This window comes from Hylobates moloch, unplaced genomic scaffold, assembly GCF_009828535.3.
Source record: "Hylobates moloch isolate HMO894 unplaced genomic scaffold, HMol_V3 SCAFFOLD_14, whole genome shotgun sequence".
Lineage (NCBI taxonomy): Eukaryota > Metazoa > Chordata > Mammalia > Primates > Hylobatidae > Hylobates > Hylobates moloch.
This window is the reverse complement of record NW_026652289.1, coordinates 16059510-16080102: the sequence shown is the minus strand read 5'-3', so window position 1 is coordinate 16080102 and position 20593 is coordinate 16059510. Positions and strand designations below refer to the sequence as shown.

The 20593-nt window shown below is 37.8% G+C and overlaps 1 protein-coding gene across 6 annotated transcripts in view; it reads right to left on the bottom strand.

Annotated features, from left to right (window-relative positions):
- GRIK1 (glutamate ionotropic receptor kainate type subunit 1) overlaps nucleotides 1-19995 on the bottom strand; it is a 415082-nt gene extending 395087 nt beyond the window's left edge. For all 6 annotated transcript variants that reach the window (XM_032176197.2, XM_032176199.2, XM_032176198.2 and 3 more), the window contains exon 1: nucleotides 19382-19995. In XM_032176197.2, coding sequence (XP_032032088.1) covers nucleotides 19382-19499 — 118 coding nt within the window. In that variant the 5' untranslated portion in view covers nucleotides 19500-19995. The remainder of the gene's footprint in view (nucleotides 1-19381) is intronic.
- Nucleotides 19996-20593: the final 598 nt, after the last annotated feature.

Sequence of the window (20593 nt, the reverse complement as noted above, 5' to 3'; positions counted from 1 at the left end):
ATATGTACACACACAGTCCAACAAAAGGTACTAATAAAGAGCTAAATTGTCACTGAGCACACATGCCCTTTCACCTTTGGACATCTGCATATGCTGTTCCCCTAGTTGCAGTCCTTTCCTTTTTCTTGAAGTCAGTTTCTAGGAATGACTTCTTTTACAGATATAAACTCACAAACTTCTTATCCTGCAAAAGTTTCTTTGACTTTCTTTAACCTTGTCGGTTTTTCCCATTAGAGGAGTTCATAGAACCATGACCCTCTCATTAATAATATTTGTCATAGTTTAGAATTAAATATTTATTTGCATGGTCGTTTAATTCACATCCATGTGCCTCTCCTACAGCGTGAGCTCCATGAAGACAGACAGTCTATCCTGCTCATTCATATGTATCCAGTGGCCTGCCTATGGCAGATACTCATGAAGCTTGGAAAGCCATTGAGTGAGGTGCATTTGTACACATGATTTTGTAACTTGCTGTAGTGTCTGTTTTGTGTTTCAGATGGTCATGTTTTCAGAAGAGGCACCATACACCCTGGGCAAGGGAAGTGTTATCAAAAGTGTTTTGCCATGAGTCCTCCTGATTCATGGCAAAACTCTAACGTGGTATGTGGCTCCTGTTCATACCATCTGAGAATAGGTGATTGATGGTTTTATTTATTTTCCTCTGGAGCAGGATTTCCAAAGCATCTACACTAAACCTGCACTAGGTTTGTGTTCATAATCTCCAACCTAAAATTCAACCTCAGCACTGTTGGCATTCTGGGCTGGTTAGTTCCCTGTTGTGGAGGCTACCCTGTGCATTGCATGCTGTCTAGTAGCACTCCTGACCTCTAACCACTAGATGCCAGTAGCAGCTTCCACCACTCCCACAGTGGAAACAAACAGAAATGTCCTCAGACATTGCCAAATGTCCCCTGGAAGAAAAAAAAATGACTCGCAGTTGCATACAACTGTTCTAGAGGAGTTCCTTGACAGATTCAAATTAATATATAAGTGTAATGGAAGGGGTGCTGTTGAAATACTAGTGCAAGGTTTTTCCAATGTATTTCACAATAAAAACAACCAGTTCAGCATGTTAGTCCTCACTGCAAGGCCCACTAAGATTATTAATTCAAATTGTTGCCATTCTTAATGGTTTTACTCATGGTTTAAAAAGTATCTTAATCTGTAATCATTGCCTAGTAAAAGTTGAGTTTTCATAAATCAAATAAATAAACAAAAAAAATGCCAGACTTACAACATCTAGAATTTCACTCAGGTTCTCTTCATTTTTAATTAAGTCTTTTGAATTTGGTTTTCAAGTAAAAGTTTCAAGAAAAAGTTGAGTTTTCATAAATCAAATACATAAATAAAAATATAGGCCAGACTTCTAACATCCAAAATTTCACTCAGGTTCCCTTCGTTTTTAATTAAGTCTTTTGAATTTGGTTTTGTTTCTCTGCACATAAGCTCACTTTAATATTGCTATACAAATTAATGTACGCTAAAAGCTTGACAGAATTGGACAACGTTCTAGAGGAAATTTAGTTGTAGTAAATTGAAAATTTTGGTTTAAAAATTACCATTGACAATACACTTCTTGTATTTCCTCAGGTACTAGGTGCTCATTACTTTAAGATAATCTAAGAATAATTTTGCAGGTAAGTAGATTTACCTTTGCTTTTGATAGCATCCTAAAGTAGTCCTTCTGGGTGATACTATTGTTTTGTAAATAAAGGTAGATGAAAGAAAGGATTAGCAATTATCCCAATCTAGATTATGCAGGCTACTAAGTTGGACAATGTGTTCACAAGATGCCTTTTTCCACTCTTGGGTTATATGCAAGATCACTATTAATTTGATTTTGTTCATAAACTCTGACTTCAATTTCTACATCAATAAAATGGTTATATTAGATATAACTACTTTCTACTTTGGAGTAACAGTGAAGATATGGTATATAAACCTGTGTATCAAATAAATGACTTATGTCCAATAAAGAATATCTGAATTTTTAAGTAAATCAATAAAACATTAACATCTTTATTTTTAAAATAAGTTTTCTATATATTTGTTTATTTCTTCAATAAATGCCAAACACTGTTAAAAAATAATTTCTGTGGGTAGAAGAAAACTGATTTTATAATTATCTTAAAACTGCATACCTTTCTATTCTCCATAGCTTTTAATAATTAAATGTACATATACTTTGTCATTAAAAATAAATGATTTATTATTTAACAGCATTGCATGGACACTACAATCTCAGAAAGAAGCAATCTTAGAAAAAAAATTATGATATATATTAGAAGCAACCTAAATGAACTTTTCATTTTTCTTTACTTTCAACTAATTTTCTTAATTCTTGTATGCCATAAAGTATACTTACTTAAATGATCATTTAAAAATAAGTGAAAACAGTTACTTCGCTTAAAAATGACTAAAGTTCAAACTTATAACTTGTGCTGTTGTATTCCTCGGCCCTTTTACACTTCATTTTCTTTATTGGGTCATGCATTTGTATGCTTCTAAATAAGGCACCTTTTTGAGCAGACTTTTGGGATAAGATGCAGAGAGAATTGCAGAACCTGTTTTATTTCCTCAGGAAGAATCTCAGATATGAGTGGTGCATAAGACCAGACTGCAGAACATAAAATGGTTTTCTCAAGTCTACACTAGCTAGAAAGCAATCACCCTGTTTCTTTCTTTTTATTTGACCTGAAAGGACTTGTGTACTAATTTACACAATTCTATGCTGTGTGTGTATTTATATATATGTGTATGTGCTATGCAAAAATGAGTCTTTCCACAGGGAATTTTGCTGTGTTTCCTTTTGACTGAGTATGAATTATGCTGTAGATAGATTTATGAAATATAATGCTAATTTGGATGGTCACATATTGACTTGTAGGGTGATACTGTCCTCCTTCAAAAGGCCCTAGAGAAGTTCTTTTTTCTCTTCTGCATATTACTTTTCAGTCGAAATGTCAGTTGCAAGCTTTTCTCAGGCAGCTATAAAGGAGAATTTGTACTTCTGCATAGTATCTAATGTACCACATTCATATTAATGTTTGAAAGAGAGAAAGCTAGAGAAAGCTAGTAAAACATTGTAATAAAAAACATGAAATAGAAGGAAGCTATCATTAACTCAATTTGTAGCTCAGCTTGGCATTTTACAGATGTGACAGGAGTCTTTAATTTGAACTCAAAATAGAGAAGTGTGAGTTTGGAAATGAAATATACCATGGAGTTACAATGAGTGTTTCCTTTCTCTCAGAAAAAAAGGCAAGAAATTGAACAAAAGTTAAAGTCGTCTTTTCAGGAATCTCAAAGATCAAAACCTTAAACCAAACACGCCAACGTTTCAGGTTTTGTTTGCTGGTTCTTACATCTTAAGCCCATGGTAGTACTCTAAAATATGGAGTCTAAAGAAAGGTGGGCAAATTTGATGTTCAGAACACAGACTGACCAACAACATTTAGTTATTTCCCTTCAGCCTTATATAATCAACAGTCCTGTTAGATAAAACAGGCTTTTCTAAGAGGAGATGATTAGGATTACAGAGGAGTATCTGAAAGATTCAGAGGGGATAGAAAAGATTTAAGCTTTATTACTGACCAGACCAAGATATGCAAAGTAGACTCTAATAACAAACAAAACAACAAAAACATAGTTAAGCAAGTACCAAATACAAAATCTTAGGAAAACAAGAGTACAAAAAATTGGAAATTATTATCTGAACAGTGGGGAGATATATATACATATATGAAAGAAAGTTAAGGCCGGGCGCGGTGGCTCACGCCTATAATCCCAGCACTTTGGGAGGCCGAGATGAGTGGATCACGAAGTCAGGAGTTCAAGACCAGCCTGGTCAATGTGGTGAAACCCCATCTCTACTAAAAATACAAAAATTAGCCAGGCGTGGTGGTGGGCGCCTGTAATCCCAGCTACTCGGGAGACTGAGGCAGAGAATTCCTTGAACCCCGGAGGTGGATGTTGCAGTGAACCGAGATCATGTCACTGCACTCCAGCCTGGGCAACACAGTGAGACTGTCTCAAAAAAAAAAAAAAAAAAAAAAAAGAAAAGAAAAAGAAGGTTAGATGGAAGAGGGGTTGTGAGGAAGTGAAGAACAGATATATATGTAGTTATGAAGCATTGAGCTCATGACGAGCTTTATTCTATGGTTACTGTAAGAAAGGCTAAGAACAACTGCTCTGAGACCCAATCACCATGGTGGGTAGACTGTACTGAACACGCTATTGGTTTACAGATGCTCCTATATGAGCAATGTGAGTCAATGTGCAATTCCCAACCTACCTATCTTAGCATTTACCTGAAAGACATGGTATTTAATCTTAATGTCTCAAAAAATTTTATTCTCCCCCGACCTTTTTTGTTTATTTCACCTTTTAGTGACTCATCATTATTTAAAACTATTTGCAGGAATTTTCTGAGTAAAACGTTTGCTCTGCTTCCAGGTGTCTCATCCTCTTAGAGGTGAGGTGGTCTTCTATTTAACAAGGTACCTTATTTGGGTTTCTTAATTTCATAGAAGGACCTCATTCTTACCTTCTAATGTTTATTGATCTGGCTCTAAGCAGAAATGCACATTTAATCACAGCCCCCCTTCCCTCTAACTTTCTGCTGCCCTCCTTCAGAAAAAGCTCAGACTCAAGGAGCAATCATTACGAATGATGATGAGGTGACGTGCAAGCCATCCATTTCCCTAGACACTATAAATTGAAGTCTAGATCAAACCAAGCTATTTGACAGTTCCATACCAAGATCTTTTGTAGAAGTGTTCTTATTACTATGTGATGCCTTGTCATAGAGTTGTATTGAGCACTTCATAAGAAACAAATATATGAAACACACTACTGATTTGATTGTAGGTATGCTATCTATAACATCACATTGTTTCCCCTTATCAAGATCACAGGATAAATTTCTTGCATGGTTTTTAACCTGAAAAACCTATAATTTGTTTAAGCAACCAGACCCTCCCAACTCTGAGGTTTGTTCTGTTTCCCTTCTCAATTCAGCTGCAGATACAATTTTCTCGTCCACTTTTGGCATCTTTTCAGGGAAATGCCCCTGCCTTAATCTTGCTTCACCTTCACCTTCATCCTCATTAATGTATTTTATCAGATTATAATATATGTATTTTTATAAGCCTTTAAAATATTTTTAGAATAAGACGAGCTATAAATATAAGAATGAATAAATGAATAGTAAATGGCAGAGAGGGTGTGAATACATAAATTAAAACTTCATAGTCTGAAGGGAGAAGAAAAGGTCAAATGTTACTTTGCAAAACCCTGAAGTTGATTTGAAGGATTACTTCACATGAAACAAAAGGCAGGTCAGCCTTCAGGAATAGTACAGCAAACTTAGCATGCTCTCCAGGAATTGTTCACTGATTTTGTCTTTTTAAGTAGCATATCAATAATACATTCCACCTCACTTTTTGCACCTGATATAGGAGTGAGACTATGAATCTCAAAGTCCCAAATGGTGGGCTGCCTTCCTGATTTTTTTATGACGTTCTCAAAAAGTGAGTGACAGATACCACTCTTTAGTCTTCTTCCCTTGTATGCACATGTACTTAGCCTAACCAAAGTATAACACTCACTTAAATATTTCCAGTTAAACTAGGATAATACAAATTGTAATGGCCATAGACTCTAATTATTCTAAATTGTTATGCTGTATACCACTCGTTTGTAAATGCTAACTTTATTTTTTTCTAAGAGTCCTTTTAGAGATGAAGACATTTCTGCTCACTCGAGTAACTGTAGGATAAGTTAATCAGAAATACCTAGATAATAAAAAGCTAAAAAAAAAAAGCCCTGCACGATATGTATAGTTTAACATATTTCTGTTAAGATTTCTTTATCGATACTTTCCCTGGATGTTAAAATTTCCCTAGATTTGAGTACTTACAATAATAATCCCTCTAGCCTCACCTCTGTTTCACATGTGCACTCTCTCATTTAAGACACATCTCAAAATTCTCAACAATGGGCACCCTGATTTAAAGAAACCACACTGATTAGTCCAGTGCTTTTTGTATTTTAAAGCTTTTATGAATTTTGTTAGTTGATTACTATTTCTCATTCATTCAAATATAGATATTTAATACCTTTCAAATTAGTTGTATGAGAAAAACAAAGTTGCAAGAAAACAGCACTGAGAAGAAGGTTAAGAATTGTGGCGTGCTTACTGAGTATTTATTTCAGTTAAGCTTCTGGGACCTTAGTATTCTCAGTTAGGAAATGAAAAAGTTGGACTTTTGGATCTTTAAAGCCTCTGCCTCATCTTAAACACTATTGTTAATTTATTTATGTATCTTATATAGTTTTTTGTATATATATTTAAGTCTATGTGCCTTCCACAGCTTGTTCAAATAGATTTCTGGGTCTGATTTCTCTCTCTTTACAATTTATTTATCATTATTATTCCAAGAAGAGTATACTGTTTAGGCTAAGCTAATAATGGACAATTATTTATAACAATTTTGTTGTGTTTTCTATGAAATTATGTTCTTCCCTAAGGAACTTGGTTTGTGATATCATATCATACTGTCTGTTTGCTCACAAATGTCCCACAGATGTAGCGAATCGTCAATCCTTCCATGTTAATTGGCGCCTGGATGATAGCATGTGTTCCCTGTTGTTCAATCTGACCAGGAGGAATATTCTCATGAGAAGCAGAACAGATATTTCAAACTCAGTTGTATGTTGCCTCAGAACATCCTAAAAGCATAACAAATTGGCGTGGTCTGTGTGGGCCTGATGCCTCCCCGCTCCACACCACCAGCACTCACAGACGTTGCCCTGCCTAGTTATTCAAAATGCAATGACAACTTTATGTATGATTTGTCTCCAGGTAGAATAGGTAAAAGACAGAGAAAAATGCAAATTGGAATCTTATTATATAAATATGAATTTATCTATGAATACATGTATATTATATATGATATGTAGTATATATTGTAATGTGTGTAATGATATATGTAATGATATATATGTAATACATAAACTAAAGCATAATTATAATAAATAATACACAACTACATGTGTATTTGTATATAGTTATATATGAATTTATGTATACTATGTAGTATATGTCATATATTCAGTATTTTGGGCTGTAGTGTGTATAATATATGCAATAAATATGCTTAATAATATGTATATGCAATGCTTATATATACTAATGGAAATAATCTGTAATAAATGCAACCATATACACACTTATTATATTATATATTATTTATATAAATATATAAAATATGGGTTGGGCACGGTGGCTCACACCTGTAATCCCAGCACTTTGGGAGGCCAAGGCAGGTGGATCATGAGGTCAGGAGATTGAGACCACCCTGGCCAACATGGTGAAACCCCGTCTCTACTAAAAATACAAAAATTAGCCAGGGGTGGTGGTGCGCACCTGTAGTCCCAGCTACCGAGGAGGCTGAGGCAGGAGAATCACTTGAACCCGGAGGTGGAGGTTGCAGTGAGCCAAGATCACACCACTGCACTCCAGCCTGGGTAACAGAGCAAGACTCTGTCTCAAAAAAAACAAAAACAAACAAACAAACAAAAATATATATACACACACACACATATACATATATACACACACATATACATATATACATATATATATGACATAGAGAGAGAGAAAGAGACAGAGACACTATTCCTAAATCCTAGGCCACAGTTGTTCAACCTTCTGGCTTCCCTGGGCCACGCTGGAAGATGATGAATTGTCTTGGGCCATACATAAAATACATTAACACTTAGGAGAGCTGATGAGCTAAGAAAAAAGGTTTGGGCATAATTTTCATATCTGCTACCACAGATAAGCAAAAACGTCCTCACATTCAAAGGGTTGGACATGCATGGCCTAGGCTTTCTGATGCAAAGCCGAAAACTGAAATTTAAAAAGTTTATTGTTATTGTTGCTTCTTTCGTTGCTGCTTTAATTTTAAAAAGCATTGCTTTAAATACCACAGCAGTATTTACAGCTTGAACCTGAGGGCTGAGATAGACGTGTGATAATACAAGAACTCAGCTCCATCTTTCTTCCCCTTTGAGTTGGGAAACCTGGAGTCATGGTAGGAGGACAATAAAATCCCTGAGATTTGGAGAAAACCCGTGCCCACAGGCAGGTGGGTCTCTGGGAGTGGAGGACCATGGTATACAACTGGCCATTCAAGGTGCCACCAGGAAGGCTGAGATGAAGGCAGGATGTACTTGGACAGAAAGAGCCTGAGATAACCAGCAGGACTTGAAGGTCACTTGGAGTGGGTGCTGCTGTGTGAGCCACAAATTCCACCCCAAAGAGGCCCTGGGTAAGCGTCAGCTAAGTGAGAGACCAGATGGAAAACGCGCTGAGTCTTGAAGGATGAGCAGCAGCAGAGTGAGCCACATGGGGCTGCTCAGTCAGGGATTTGGGCAGTGAATGCAGTGCATTAGAGGCTGATACCCAGGACCTGGTGGAACAAGCTACACCCCAGTGGATGTCCTGGAGGAATAACAGCAAATGCCTCTCCTTTCATGTCTTTTATCTCTGTAGGGAGAAGGGAGAAAATAGATTCAAAATAATTTACATTTGAAATAAAATTGAGGAAACTCCCCCTGGGGCCACTTCAAGGTCCTCACTTTGATATGTGCCAGTTAACATTAATTACAGGGAAACAAACAAAGTTCCACACACTGGATGCTGTGTCTATAAATGTTAAATGTAATACAGCTGCTCATCTTCATGCAGCATATCAGTTCATCCCAATGACAATAAAATAAAGCAGATACTGCAGAGGGGATTACAGATATGGAGATCAGCAGAGGCACCCATTACTTGCTCACCACTCACTACTCTCCGACAAAGGGTTGGATTTACTAGGAGGTTATGTGACACGGCCAAGCTAAGAACCACCAGAAGTGGAAGTACTCTCATTCCAGTGCACTTTTCACTACAGCAATCTGCAGGCACATGTCTGCTTTAATAATCGAGAATCTACAGAATATTATCCTTAACTAATCATTGTTCAACTGGACAAAACACATTAATGGGAATGAAAGTGAAAGAAAACTTTCACCCACAATTCTACCATCTTAACAAAACCAATAAACTTCCCTTTTCCACATTAACTAACTAAAAGTTATCATGTATAAGCAAGAATGAACTGTATAAATTCCCAATCCAAAGTATGTAAAACCATACACTATGGTCTATATTATTTTGTATGCATTTTTTGCTTATTGCTTCTTACGGATCATATTTAATGAATGCTTTATTTCTTAAGTAACCTCACCTCAGTTAGAATGGTTAGAATGGCTGTTATCAAAAAAGAAAAGAAATATAACAAATGCTGGCGAGGATGTGGTGAAAAGGCAACTCTTACATGCTGTTGGCAGGAATGTAAATTAGAACAATCATCATGGAAAGCAGTATGTAGGTTGCTTAAAAAACTAAAAATAGAATTATCATATGATCCAGCAATCTCACTTCTAGGTATATATCCACGGGAATTGACATAAGCATGTTGAAGAGATATCTGCACTTCAGTTCATTGCCACATTATCCACAGTAGCCAAGATACAGAGTCAACCTAAGTGTCCATCAGCGGATGAATGGATAAATAAAATGTGGTAAATATACACAATGGAATACTATTCAGCCACAAAACAGAATGAAATCCTGTCATGTGCTGCAACATGAATAAACCTGGATGACATTATACTGTTATTTTCTTAACCATTCCCTCCTGTTGAACATTTAGATGATTCACAATCATTTATAAAATTTCTTGCCAACTCAGTGGACATGCATGGAAACAGCCTTAGGGTTCAAATATATCCTAAGAACAAAAGGAACAGCGCTACCCAGAATTCAAAGGGCAAATATTGCCTTTAGATTTGAAGAATGGCTCTATCTGATTAATCCATTTTTAGGAGACAAAGTACAGTAACATCTCATACAATATAAACATAGCCAGTTCATCAGAATGCAACATCTGTTTACGGATTACTTAAGTATGTAATCCAACATTTTAGAAGTTTAAAATTTAGGAAAGAAGAAAACCTTTAAAAGTTATAATTGAGTCCTCACAATGAAAGAAAGTAAGAACACTTGATTTTTACCATCCTTTCCCCAATCTGCATTATGAAGTGTTTTTTTCCCCACTCTGGGAATTAAGTATTGATTTTTAAAGGCATATTTAGACAATTTTGCTAAGAAAAGTAATCTGTGCAAATAGTTTCCTGTGACTTTTCATTTAAAGACATTAGCACTTAAAGCATCTAACAGAATGTTACAATGCTTGCATCAATATTCAACAGTAAATTATATTTAAGTACAAAAAGTATAATAGTTGAAGACCAAGATGCTAATGGATAGAAACAGCTAATATCTGACTTTCTACAAACTCACTGCAGAATTCTAAAGAAGACGTATGACCATCAGATTAGCAATTGTTATATAAAGCTTATTTCTTCAATGATTTTTTCAACATTAAATATTGTTGTCTTTAAGGACACTCTTAGAAAACCCTGCATGTAGCATATTGTATGGAATGAACAAGACTTTTTCCTTTTTATTTCCCTTGATACAGTTGCAGATCTTTATGTACTGCAGAGTAGGTAGAAACAGTAACAGAAGAAACCTTGATATGGGTTGAATCTTTTTAAAATATAGATTTTATTTCTTAGCACAGCTTTAGGTTTACAGAAAAACTGAGAATACAGTACCAAGTTCACATGTACTCCACATCTTCTTTCTCCTGATATTATTACGTTAGTATGGTACAGCGTTAAAATTAATAAACCAGTATTAATAAATTATTATTAAGGCCGGGCGCGGTGGCTCACGCTTGTAATCCCAGCACTTTGGGAGGCCGAGGCGGGCGGATCACAAGGTCAGGAGATCGAGACCACGGTGAAACCCCGTCTCTACTAAAAATACCAAAAACAAAAATTAGCCAGGCGTGGTGGTGGGCGCCTGTAGTCCCAGCTACTCGGAGAGGCTGAGGCAGGAGAATGGCGTGAACCCGGGAGGCGGAGCTTGCAGTGAGCCGAGATTGCGCCACTGCACTCCAGCCTGGGCGACAGAGCGAGACTCCGTCTCAAAAAAAAAAAAATAAATAAATAAATAAATTATTATTAAGTAAAGTCAATCTATATTCAGAGTCCTTGGTTTTTACCTAATGTCATTTTGTTGTTGCTGTTCCGGGATTGCATTCAGGATAGCACATTACATTTTTCTCACTAAGCTTCTTAGGCTTCTCTTGGTTGTGACAGTTTTTCAGATTTTCCTTGTTTTTCATGACTTTGGTGGTTTTGGTCAATATTGGTCAGCTATTTTGCAGAATGCTACTCTGCTGGAATTTGTCCGATGTTTTCTCATTATTAGAGTAGGGCTCTAGGCTTTGGGGAGGAAGACCAGATAGGTAACATACCATTTGCATCACCTGTTATCAAACGTGAATACTAGCAGCATAACCTACCACTGCTGATGCTAACCTGGATCCCTGGCTCTTCTGCTGAGCAGATTTGCCTATTCTCCCTGCTTATTTATTTCATCATTTATCTATATCAGTATGCACTCATGGGAGCATTTCTTTACTTTTCGGCACTATAAGATCCTCCGGAATCATCTTATGTATCTCCCTTCCCAGTACCAGAATAATATTTTTTTTTTTCTGAGGAGCCCTAGGTGCCAGGAGTGCTCATGGTTACTGGGGTATCATTGTTCCTAAGCCCTCTCAGCAGACAGAGCAAGGAAATACATGTGTGTGTATACCAACCCATATATAGGTTGAGTTTTAATCAATCGTTAGATAAAATAGGTGTTTTGCCTTAAGATCGTCTGTGCTCTTTGACTCGTTTAATGTAAAAAATTATACGTTTTAATACTTTTTTGAATTTTTAAAGGGAAATAGTAAGTTGTAGTGAACTGTTAGTCTCCAAATTGATGACAACTGATGGTAATAATAACAATTAACCATTGGATTTTTGTTAAATGAAAACACACAGGCATAATTCTGATATAAAAATCTGCATTATCACACTTCTCTTGAAACATTAATAAGTACAGATTTTCAATAATAAGGCTGTTGTATGGTTGCTTTATTTTGTATTTTTGCTTTGCCAGGATAGTAGTAAACTAGCAACTAATCAAAAGATACAACATGACCTAATCTTTCAAATTTAACTGCTCTACTTGACGAATGTGTCACATAATATTTTTAAAAGCTAAAAGAAAATCTTTTCAAGCTGTGGAAGGTGTTTCTATGAGATTAGTTTGTGGCCAGTAGTTTGCTTATTATTTAGTCAATATCATTGCTTGTTAATTTCAATTTGTGACTAATCTTACCTTAGATTTCATTATGTACTTTAGAAAATTCCCAAGTTTTTAATAAGAAAAAAGTAAAATATTGTCCAAGTAACCTGGGAAAGTTATTCTAAAGAGTTTAATGTTTTCAGTAGTTCATAACTGAGATTATAAATTAAATATTTTTACTTCTTTCCTTTTTAAAAATTTTCCTCCCAAGATTAACTATCTTTCTAATTACTTTATTATTTTAAACAATTAATTTAATTATTTTAAATAAAGTAATTGGAAAAATAGTGACAGGGCTGTATAATAAGTAGGGAGTTTCCAATTTGATACAACAACCTGATCTCAGTAGTAAATCAAGATAAGAGATTAATACAGTTGATTTAGTTGGAATACATTCCTTTTAATTTGAATGCTTTTGTGTTGCCATGAAAATTTGTCATTTAAAAAATCAGATAAGCATTTTAAAACAAAAAATAGCTTAAATTTTAAATATAGACCTTTAATTTACCACAAATTACATTCCTAGAAAAGATATTATAAGTCTAATATGAATTTTCAATTTAAAACAATGTTAAAAAGCAAGTCTAGTGGGAAAAAAAAAAAAACGAGAAAAAGAAAAGGAAAATGGCCCCAGATCAAATTTTATGCTAATAAAATGGTAAACCTTTAGAATAGATTATGTGGTTTTAAGAATATTTTCTAAATAAAAGAGGGCAATAAGTATTAAACATCTAAGTATACTTTTTTAAAGAAAAAATATTTATTAAGCATGCAAAATATCTGGCACCATACTATGTGGTTTTTTTTATTAATTTGTATTTTTATTTTAAGTTCCGGGTACCTGGGCAGTATGTGCAGGTTTTTACATAGGTAACCGTGTGTCATGGTAATCTTAATCCTTAAACCTTTAAGAAAATGTTCTGAAATTGGGAATGGCAGACTCTGGCTTAGAATGAAGCAGCTGCAGAATGTATGGCCATGTGACTTTGGATGTGTGTGCTGAAATTGCAGTGGTTTTACCGGCCCATGTCTCCTCAAGTGTGCACTGGGGAGCATGAGTTGAGTGGGACATTAATAGCTACGATTCAAATAAGGGTCTTCCAATAATTAAAATGTGAAAGACACTGGGTTAAACAAAAGAAACAGAGTGTCTGTTTGCTTTGCTGCAGAATTTCAAAAAGCCTTTACTATACAAATGTGCCTCATGCATCTCCAAGTAAGAACATTTCCCCATGCTTGCTTGTTCAAACAGGTAATTGTGGAGCACAAAACTCTCACCCTGTTCATTAACAGACAGAAAGAGAGGGACAGAGTTATCTTCCTCAAGATCGAAGGTATGCCATGCATTTTACATATGATATATTTCATCCTTATAATAAACTATAAATTTGTTATTATTATTTTCTCTTCTATAGATAACAAAACGGAAGGTAACAAATAATCTTCTCGGTTTCAGTCAATTAGAAAAAGGCAGCTGGAAATATGAATCCCCTTCTCCCTGAAGTCCTCCATTACTCTTTGTTCTAGTCTAAATAGCTTTTGGAAAATTTTAGAACATAAATAATATATCCTATGACATATGGATAATTATCAGTGAAAAAACAAAACAGAATTGAGATCACTACTCTTTCCTCTAGTCTAAACAGCTTTTGGAAATTTTTAGAATATAAATGATATTTCCTATGTTATATGGATAATTGTCAGTGAAACAACAAAAGAGGATTGCGAGATTCCCACCACCACCATCTCCATCAATCCTTCCCCTTAACCCATCCCAGTTAATTGCACACTCTAACAACAAACAGTGTGTTTGCTAGGCACGGGTAAGTAGTGAGGCTTCCTCTCCAACTTGATTGCATTCTTTGAACCCTTTCAAAAGACAAATTCTGGAGAGTCCACTGATAATATCAGTTTTTCTCTTTGCTAGTTGCCTCACATATAAATCACACTCACTTTTAAGTAATTTAGTTACCCTGGATAACCAAGAGCAACAGGTGATTTCTTATATTTGATTTCCACTTAGTACACACAGTGAAAGGGGAAAGATCTGCTCATTTGCAGAAACATGTTAACATTAGTCAGGCACTCCCTTTTACGTAACACTGTCAGATACTTTCTCTCTAGATTTTTCCAGTGCCTTCAAGTTCATGTTAGGACCAATATGGTGTATACTAAGCTGAAATCAAATATAAGAGAAATGAACTCTTGCTTTTAGTTATTCCGGGTAACTAAATTACTTAAAGTAAGTGTTATTTATTGTTTGAACACACACTTATGCTGTGTGTACTTGGCATACGTAAGTCCATACACAATATGGCATAATTTAATGCAAGGAGCTCAAAACCTGAGACCAGAATAGCTAGTTTCAATTTCTAGTGTTTCTACCAGTAATAACTGAACTTATGCAAAGTCACTATCTCAATGAAAACCAGAGATCACAAACCTTACAAGAAAAGTAGCTGAAGTTGAGGTCTATGTAATGTTAACATTAGGCCCATAAAATCAATATTAAATGAAAAGATGAATGACACAGGTAAAATTGTTAAGGGAAAAGATCTGCTCATTCTCAGAAACATGTTAATATTAGTCAGGCACTCCCTTTTATATCACACTATCGGATACCTTCTCTTTAGACTTTTCCAGCGCCCATTGGAGTTTTCAAGTTCATGTTAGGACCAACATGATTTTGAAGACACAGGTGCTTCTCTCAGTGACTCTACCTCCAGCCAAAGAGGTCTTCCTAAACACAGGCAACTCTCCTCTGAGTTTCTGAGTTTCTTCCAGGTTTGGCAGCATGCACCACTCTCCACACTCTATGCATTTGGAAGCCAGAACCTATTCCAAGTTGACTATGCAGTTGATGTAATAGATCAGTGGCAGAACATTAACTAAAAACTCTTCAAAAACACTATTTGAAAAAAATTTTTAAATGTCCACATTGAAAATCTGATGAAAAACATCAGCAGTATAGATTGCAATTGCCAGAATGCAAACCTCAAGGGGCAGATGCTGTCCATTTTATTCACTGTTGTACATCCTGCAATTTTGTAAGTGTGTCTGGCTCATGCTAGGGAAGTAAGAACTCAAATAATATTTGTTGAATGAAGAATGAATATTAAAATGATGAAAAAACTAAGTGCCTAAAAATAAAGTCATGGGTCTGTACACACTTATGTGAAAATATGAACAACTGAAAACATTACTTGGAACTTTGGGGATCTTTGGGTTAAAATATCCAAAAATGATGCTACAGCCAAGGTAATGATTGACATAAAATAAATTTGGACCTCTCTCAAGGAAATAAAAGCATGTGAACAATGATATTGTCACTATAGATTTCCACACTATTCATATAAATCTCCATAATATTTCTATTTATGTGATGTACTTAACTACATAATAGTACCGTATTTATTTGGTGGTTTTTTGGCAAATTACAGAAATTAGTGTATTTCATCTTCCCTTGTGAAACAGGAAAGGCTGATATCATTACTGCTAGTTCACAGATGAAGAGATTTAGGCTCAAAGATATTAAAGGTCTTATAAAGATACACCAATCAACTGTTAAGTCCCTGTTTAGGAAGAAAATGTAAATAATAAAAAAGGTAGTAAAAACAACATAACAATAATAATAATACAACAAATGTATCCAGATATTACTCAAAGCCCTTTCATATTGAGCTCTTGCCAATGAAACTGTGAGGTTTGCAGTAGTTTTAATTCAATTTATCAGATGCAACAGCAATGGCCTGGTAAGACTAAATAACCCACACTCACTCGTCGATGTATCTAGTAAATTATGGAGGTGGGAATCAAACCTATGCTTTCTGACACCAAAACATGCTTCAGAAAGCCTGGCTGCCCACTACTCAATTCTTAATCCTATTTTTACCATGACCTCTATAATTGTATGTGTTGAGATGATGCACACAAATATATTATCTAACTATCTTTCTGCAATCCTTATTATAAATATTACACATCTGTCCTAAAATCGCATATGCACTTGGAATTTTTTTTTTAATTAATGGTGGTGGGCCACATCTACTAAGGTTACCTAGATCCTGTTCTAACCATTAATTATAAGTCAGCTACCCAATTAAGGAAGATATTTGTGATTGTGAAGCTCACAGACCAACTAATTGCATATGTCAACTAACTGGTTGTTGATATACACTGGTGTATAGAGAGAGGCAGGAATGACTCCAGCAGCTCCACGCAATTCCCAGCAACCAGCTATATTTCTCTTCTATGCAAGCTGCTGGGAAACTTCTTGAGTGCAGTAATAATGTTAAGGGCACCACTATCCTACCGACCTTCTCTGTCTCTTAACTGTTGCATAAGATTATAAACTTTCCAACAGACATTCACAGTGTATGCTCAAATCATGCGTCTATGTGAACCCAATACCCTCTCAAATATTCAGTATGCATGAATTTTATCTTAGCTTTTATCCTTTTCTCCAAAGCTGAAGCTTAAGCAGACACTTTGACAAGAAAAGTAGACCAGTAATTAATTCATTCAAGCATTTGAGTGCCTTCTCTATATGAGGACACAGTACTAAGTGCCTAGCGATTTTGCTATACTTTACTTTGAATATTTTAAGTCACTAAAAAACATGCCAGTTAATAATCTAGAGATCTTTTTGTTGGTTGGTTGATTGTTTAGTTGATTGGTCGGTTGCTTGGATGGGTGATGGTTTGTTGGAAAGAAGGATGGGACAGGATATAATAAAGAATACAACTCTCCTTTCTTTTTCCTTACACACACTCATACACATACATAAACTTTGGCTTAGTCCCCAACCCCTTTTTGTTAATTTTTTGCATTCAATATTGCACTTGACTGACACAAGAAAGTCACTGTAGAGAAACAGGTTTCCTCTGAGGTAAATCTGGTTTCCACAGTGCTAAATTGCTCATTTAAAAGCATGCATTGGTCCTTAGGTGCATACGGGGCAACAGTGCTCATGTCAGCCACAGAACACTCCAGGCCAGAAGAAGTAACACATTTGTACTGCACATAAACAACACCAGGTCATGCCATGCCATTTTATTTTATGCATTTTGGCTCCCATTTAGAAAAAAGAAAACCTCATTATCTTGTGGCATGTATTTGTAAGGTCAGTGAATCATGTCGGTTGTTTTCACTTTGAAAACTACTTTTACATAGATGATTGTGATTGCTTGGAGCTTAGAAAGATACTCAGATCTGTGAACAAATATATCTTAAAGCATCCTTTTGCCTTCTGCTCCTGAGTTCCTTTAGATGTGGGGATACAGGAAAGGAAAATGCTACCTCATATTTGTTATACAGGGATGAGGAACATTGGCTAGCACAGCCATTTCTAGCATCCCTAGATTTGTCTCTTTCAAAAGGTAAAAGACACAAGCAAAACCCCAATTAAGTTAATAAGTATTGGAAATTATAACACACACACTCATTACTTACTTTGTATTGTTCAGAATATTTTTTTTTTTTTGACCAGGGTAAGTAGAGTTTATTGCATTCCCAAAAACCCAGGATGTTAAACCTAGAACTTATCTCAGATAAAGGATATTTCAGTTATGTATAGTAGTAGGTTTTTTTAAAAAAATAAATACTTTGAAACTATTTTAGCAAAGACTCTAAACTATCCAATACAATGCACATTAAAATTACCTATAGTCTAGAAAAAACATGTGTGTAGTTAAAGTTAGTATTTGAGATCTGCAGCTCAAAGTAGCACATTTCTATTTTTCTTTTAGTGGGCATGTTCAGTGATTAAAAAATAAAATCCACTATGTTCTGAATTTTTGTAAAGGGGCTAATTGTAGGTCAGAGCTAGTAAAGTAACTGAGCAATTTCAACTGCTCAGGAAACGTCACTATGCTAGTGCCTGGCACTGCTCCTGGCATATTCTGTTAGTTCCTGGAAAGGGGGAGGTAGAAGTCCTCAGAGATCAGGGCTTCACTCTTGGGGTTGAAAGTGGAAGATGGGAGAAGCTAAGAGACCCATGTGATGTCACAACTTCACCTGTGGCTCCCTCTGTGACTGTGTCTCTAAGAAGCCCGATGGGTTGGGAAAGGAGGAGGGCAAATGAGATTAAGAGAACAATAACTGGGTTTAGTTTGAAAGGCGAAGAGCTGTGTCAACCCTCAAAGCTCAGAAAATGCCCTGTGCAGCCACAGACCAAACCTTGGTGGTGGGTGCTGTACACTTATGGCTGTAAGTCCACGCCCCTTCCACTGTCCTTGTCTTTTGTCATCTTTGGGCTGCCCACATTCAGCCTTCCGGTGTCTTTTTATCTCATTCGAGATCAGAGCCCTGAGTCTCCTAGGAAGCTACCTGGACTGGGAACTGGATCTTGCTCAGTGGCAGGCAAGCGGGCAAATTAGGGAGCAAGTGGGAAACTTAAGTGTCTGCTGATGTTGCTAACTGACCGTCCTTCTCACTCTTCGAATCTTCAGCTCGAAGTCAGATCTGAACTCTGCCCCAATCTAGTGGAACCCGTCAGAGTTGGCAGACTCCATGTGGAAGAATCCAACTTAAGCATAAAAACTTGGAGGCTCTGGGGTAACAGGCTCTAGGATATTCCCACATCCCTAGTGGTCCCTGTATTCTATTCTTGAGATTCGTGCATACTTGCCAGTGCCCAGAGCCCAGGTTGCCAGGCACCGGGACTGCGGATCTGGACTGCCAGACGCCCACCCAGGAGGCTGGGAGAGCTCATTTCTGCGCCCAACTCAAGTGGCTGCAGCGGCGCGCGATCCCTTGCCCAGAGTAGGGGTGCCGGTCCCTGCAAACCTGGATTCCCGCACTCTAGCCCGCGTTCCTGGAGCCCAGATTGAAAAACCCGCCAACTGTACCTCCTGGGGAAGCCCGGCACCTTCCAGGAGGAAAGCAGTGACGCGGCTCCCCCTTTTTTGTGTGGCCTCCCATGCGCACTGACCTCCACCTTCCCCAGCTCTGGCTCCTGCGCCGCCGCGCGCTGCCTGGCCCGGGACCCGCTCCACCCGCGTTGGTGCGGCGAGCGACCACGTCTCCCGAGCAGGCAGCCTGGGGCTCACTCACCGATCCTGAGTACTTGCGGGGCGGTCTGAGGGAGGATATAGCAGAGGAAATAGAGGAGTGCCCAGCTGGTGTCCCTGGTCCAGAGCCCGGGCTGGGCGAGGAGTGTGCCGTGCTCCATCTTCCTAGCTTCTTAATTCATGCCGAGATACAGCCGCTGCCGGACGCCCGAGAGATGCACCCAACTTGGGCCGGGTCCCCGCCTCATCCTCTCTGGATGCTCCGGTTCCAAGCACGCTGCGCGCTCCCCACAGAGCGAGCTCGAGGGAACCCGCGTGGGACCGCGGAGCTGGCTGGCAAGGCTGAGCTCGCTCGGGGCTCCTCAGTGCTGTCGCTAGCCCATCACGGCTCCTCCTCCTCCTCTTCCATGGGCTGCAGACCGCGGAGGATCAGCGCTCTCTGGCTCTCGGAGCCCAGAGACCAGCTGAGGAAAGTTGCTGCCCCGATCTGCAGGAAGGTCTCCCTCATTCGTCCTTTGGTCAGATGCAAAAGTGGGGGGGTAGGTGCAGACAGAGGAGGGGAAAGGGGGAAAGAAGACTAACGAAGAAGGAGAGAGGGTACAGGGTGAGTTGGTGCAGGGGCTCTGAGCAAGCCTGATGAGCTCCAGCAGGTTAACCGGGAGGGAACCACGTTCTGGCTTCTCTCAATCTTTGCTTTCCTCCTCCCCTCGCTGGCCCCACCCTTTATTTACTGCCCGCCCCAACCCCACTGATCAAGATACTCGCGCGCGCGCGCACAAACACACACAGACACACACACACACACACACATACACACACACACACACACACACACACACACGCTCTTTTTCTCTCCCTCAACTTTGCGCTCTGCTGCTGGGAAGTCGATCGAGTGTTGCATTCTCAAGACAGATCAAATCTAAACTATTGGTCCGACCAGAAAAAGCCTCTGCTGTCCGCTGTGAGTGGCAAGGAAGCCTTCTTGGTAATGTCCCTGTGCACCTGTTAGGGGGTCTTATAGACAGCCAGCTATGACTCGTCCCATCATTTAATGGAAAATCACCTCCAATATTTTGGAAAATATCGGGGCTCCTATTTTAACTCTGACAAGGATGAAGAACAGGGGAAGGGGGAGAGGAATGAGAAAGCTTCAGTACTCCGAGATTATAGTGGCTTCATTCCTATTTGGACCCGAGCTAATCTCTTGCAAATTGCTTCCATTTACACGTGCCACTGAGACAGAAGCAGCCTCCAG